General features: G+C 42.0%; 1 protein-coding gene across 1 annotated transcript; it reads right to left on the minus strand.

The window, feature by feature from the left end:
- Positions 1-864: 864 nt before the first annotated feature.
- Positions 865-4116, minus strand: LOC109761680 (protein mago nashi homolog 2). The gene is made up of 3 exons (XM_020320503.3): positions 3782-4116; positions 3506-3682; positions 865-1130 (listed from the first exon to the last, which is right to left on the minus strand). Exons 1-3 carry the CDS (start codon positions 4028-4030, stop codon positions 1065-1067), a joined length of 492 nt encoding a protein of 163 aa, XP_020176092.1. The 5' UTR covers positions 4031-4116; the 3' UTR covers positions 865-1064.
- Between the last annotated feature and the right edge of the window lie 513 nt (positions 4117-4629).

Below are 4629 nucleotides of genomic sequence, written 5' to 3' on the forward strand. Positions count from 1 at the left end.
TGGTTTTTGCATTTCCCTCTCAACTCAAATCTCCTGTTATCCACTACTACAAAAGTTTACTCTTTCCAATAGAGTGAGGAAAGGCCACAATACTGGCATGCTTGGATCTGATGGAGAACATAATCATGTTCATGAGACTCTTCTTATGTAACAAGATCTAACCTCCTTTTGCGCCATATTCATCTTTACTTGTTAACCGCTACTAGAAATGTTTACCATTTTCACGAGAGGGTAAATGCTATAATAGGGGCATGCCTGCATCTGATGGGAGAACATAATCACGTTCATGTAATAAGATCTGACCTCCTTTTGCATGAAAGGAGGTAGCCTATGTCGTTGCGAAAGCCAAAAGAAGGCTTGCTGGCCACCAAACAGTGCTCCGTAGATGCCACTAATCCACACTAAAGATGGAGCCTTTAATCACAGGCTAAAGATGAAGTTCCATAGGCCCAATGGAGCCTTTAATCACACTGTTCTGCTTTGCAAAATAAAGGATCCAAAAGGAGCCTTTAATCACCTTGGGTATCTTTTACTAGTCAGTTTTGCCAGCACACAGGTGCACAACTCATGAAAGAATCTGTAGATGCCAAAACCTTTATCTCCAATGCCACTTGGGGATCTCTTTTATTTGTCAGTTTTGCTAGCACAAATGCACAAGTCATGATTCATAAAAGAATATTTAAAAATCAAAAGAGTTACCCTCATGCTGCATCCATGAAAATGGAAAGAGCGGCCACCCCAACGGTTTGGCCAACAGACATGCAAACTAGTTATGGACGGTCAAGAAGGCAGCACAGGCCTTTGATCATAAACAAGAAGTGGTGGTAAAAGGTGCTACTGCACTGATAAAAAAAAGGTGCGAGATTGTAAAACAAACATGCATAAATATCAATGAGCACTCGAAGCTTGCACAATCCAATAACCTCAGGTGATGCCAAAAGGGATCACCCACAGTGTTCCACGCACACCCAACCGCATCAGAAGCAACTCATGGCATATTACATAAGTACAGAATTCTCTAACACTCGCAGTACCATAACACAACCGGGAAAACCCAACATAGCTCAAAGCTGAATAGGCTTGATCTTAAAGTGGAGGTTGATAAGTGAAAACACGAAACATTTAAGGTCCTGCAAACAAAAACATCCACAAATGTCAGGAATAGTTCAGTTACAGGCATACAGTATTGTGAAAAAACAAAATACTAGTTATCCTCAGAACAGTTTAAACTAATTAGTCCATTTGCCTTGGTGGGGTTAAGAGCAGCAGCTAATTATGCGGTTTTGTGCCCCACTTTAAACTTTTTAACTATAATGCACATGCCACTAACAGTTCCTTAATGTGCCTAGGAAATAATTAACACATGGTCTCTCATGACAGTTGTCCACTAAGCAAACCTAACAGAAGACTAAGGATCTATGGTACAGAAGAGGTTGGATATTTTAATTAGGTAGAAGAACCAATTTAAGAATGTCATCAGAAATAAGGCAAAATGGACATGTTATCTTTTTCCACTAACACACCCCATCACATAGAAGGTTTTCAGTTTTTCCGTATGGTATCATACAGTCAACTTGAGATGCAATTAATCACCTAATTCACTAAACAATAGGTCACAAAAATAGTAAAATAGAACATGCAACAAACAATAATTTTTCTCCTGTTATTTTTTTTTAAACAGAAGGCCTCTCGGCCCAACTTTATAGAGAAGGCAAATATGCTGAGGTTACCAGTTTAAAAATGAAGCACAGAAAACAAAAAGAAATTAGCATCATATCTAGTTATTACAATACATACTGGGCAACAGATACTAAAGCGAGCTTCAGAGCAGGTAGCTAACGGCCAGAGGTGACCACCTAACCAACATCAGCCTCGAACAATTTTTTTAACCTTATTATGAACTCAGTCAAGTCTTATTATAAGGTGTAAACCGTACAGAACTTGCAAAATCTCCAAGGGACCCTGATGCATCCATCGATTATACTGATGTATAGCAATATCATGTTTTCTGTGTTTACATCTAGATAGTCAGTCTGGTTAGGAACTCTAAACTGATTGTGTTCAAAACGGCTACTGATATTAGTAACAAACAAAACCTCCATCTTTGTTTCACACTGTCCACACATAGTTTTCAAGATCTCAGGTAGTGAAAGCAGGAGATATATTACAAACATGTTGATGTTGATTAACAGAGCAACCAAAAAAGGCTAACAAAGATGCAGATTATTGACAGTTAATAGAAACCATACCACAAAATATGCTCAGTAAAACAGCTAGCCCTTTAAGTTTTATAAGCAAACCACATTGTTCCAGATCTTTTAATTGCAAAATTTAAATCCACATTAAACAACAGAGCAATTTCTATTATCTATTGTATGTACTGAGTGCTCTTACTTTAAGATTAAAAAAAAATTGGGGGGTGGGGGGGTGGGGGAATCTACATCTGTGGTTCATATGTTTAACTGTTCCCAGAAAACCGATATGGTGACAGCCTCACAGAGGCACAACTGAAAGAGGATGGGAAGAATTGATATATCTTGGGTGACGTAGACAAAAGAAGTATATGACCATCCACAGGAAGAGCTCACATTTCCTCAGTGCTAGTGTAGACAAAGTATATGGTCATCCAAAACAGAAATCATTAACTGGCACTGTCACAGACTAGTGGGTTGTATGGCTATCCAGAAACAATATGATATTATGGAGGAACAGTCCACTCTTGTTTCCTTTCTTGTTCATTTTCTTTTTTGTGTTTCCATATAATTCAGTTTTTTCTTCCTTAGACCACATCCTTACAGGTACAGGTTGTGCGGAGTAGAGTGAAAGGTTCAGAATAAGAACAGATGTTGACCTCTTGAAGTCATGTTATATTTGCTGACCTTCTTTTGTTTCGAGTTTTTAGCTTGGTCACTTGTAAACACTACATACCAAAAGGTGGATGTGATATGGTATATATTGTTTTGCTTCCTTTAGATGTCAGGTATGCTAGGTTCCTATGGGGTATTCAAACATTAATCAATCATATTAGCATGTTTTGTAAGAAATTGGTTCTTGCTTGGTTAGTAGAGGATGAAGAAGAAGACAATCTGACATCTTGTTAACCATTGACTCGTCGTTTATCTCAAAAAATCATGAAGGCATGGCAATACCGCAATAACCACCTCACAGTCAGTAGATTACTTTGAGCTAATTAAGTTCCATTCTACTATTAAATCAGGTATATTACAAATGAGTTTAGCACAAGGAATACTCAGACTCAGTCACCCATGGGAAAAGCCATAAAAGGTCTTCCCAGTTTGTACCAAGCATCAATACCCCTAGACAAACATTTGAGTTTCTGCTACCACCAAGGACTCTAGATATGCGACCAAGTGAATAAGACTAATGCTCAGTTAAGCTATATTCCAATAGCAAAATTCACACCTGACCTAAGCATAAAATCCACATTGCTGACATGATGCAAATTATGTTAAAGATGCCTGGGAAAGAATGGGGATGGAATTACCTGGACGAGGTAGTAGAAGATGCGGAGGCCCTCCGGGTCCTTGCTGGTCTGGACGTCAACGAGGGAGCCGATCTTGGAGGTGGTGAAGGAGATGTGCTCGTTGCCCATGACAATCTCGAGCTCCTGCCTGCCGACGCGGTCGGGCTCCGGCCAGTTGCTGTCGTCCTCCTTCATTATCTGTCAATCCAGCAGAGATTGGCCCATCACCGTCGGCACAAAACCCTAACCCTAGGTCTCTGTTCGTGACTAGAAAAGGAGGAAACGCGGGGCACAAACCTCCGAGTCCTGGATGATCCTCCTGGCCTCGCGGAGCACGGAGGGGGAGACGAAGACCTCCTTGCGGATCATGGTGTCGTTCTTGTAGTTGGAGTTGTTGGCGTAGCGGAGCTTGCCGTCGGGGCGGAACTCGAACTCGAGGAACTCGTGCCCGAACTTGCCCTTGTGCCCCACGTAGTACCGCAGGTAGAACTCGGCCCCACCTGCCTCCTCGCCGGCTCCGTTGCCCGCGCCGCCGACCGCCGCCATGGTTTTCTCTCTCTTCGTGGGGGCGGAGAGGTTGCAGCGCCGCTATGTTCGTGCTCGGCACTTCGTCTGAACCTCGGGACGTTTACTGGACCTCCCCTTTCTGTTTATTCTTCCCTCTTTGGGCCGCCGTCTTCAAATTTGGGCCCATAGACGGCCTGCAATAGGCGCGAGTTTGTCTAAGAAAAACTGCACCTCCTTTTTCATATCCTTCAAACTTTTCGTAAAAAAAACAAATTACCCCTCAAACAAGAAACACACCCCCCCCCCCCCCCCCCAAAAAAAACTCGTCGCTTTCATTGTTCCTTTCCTTTGTTTCGTGACTCGTTTGAGCCTATCACCGATGGCACAGGCTGCACCTCACTTATCCACACAAGGGATTTCACATGCCAAAGTACCAATTGTGGGATCAAGCTGCATCGATTTATCCCCTTAAAAGAAAAAAAGTTGCATCAATTTATGTTTGAAGCACGGTGATTGCAATCAAAATTGGTAGAGTTGAATTTTTACATTGTACTAGTCCTAAACGGCTGGCGCCCCCTGCAAGCATTTCGCCAATCTTACTTTTGAACATTAGTCTGCAAACAGGAGCAACACGGCCT

Source organism: Aegilops tauschii, chromosome 7 (assembly GCF_002575655.3).
Source record: "Aegilops tauschii subsp. strangulata cultivar AL8/78 chromosome 7, Aet v6.0, whole genome shotgun sequence".
NCBI lineage: Eukaryota > Viridiplantae > Streptophyta > Magnoliopsida > Poales > Poaceae > Aegilops > Aegilops tauschii.

Bases quoted from the DNA above. Each gene is read 5' to 3' on its own strand.
- LOC109761680 (XM_020320503.3), bottom strand. From the start codon at position 4,030: ATGGCGGCGGTCGGCGGCGCGGGCAACGGAGCCGGCGAGGAGGCAGGT. The intron at 3,683-3,781 runs GTTTGTGCCCCG...CTGGATTGACAG, and splicing joins GGATCATCCAGGACTCGGAG to ATAATGAAGGAGGACGACAG. The intron at 1,131-3,505 runs GTAATTCCATCC...TTTTGTTTGCAG, and splicing joins TCTTCTACTACCTCGTCCAG to GACCTTAAATGTTTCGTGTT.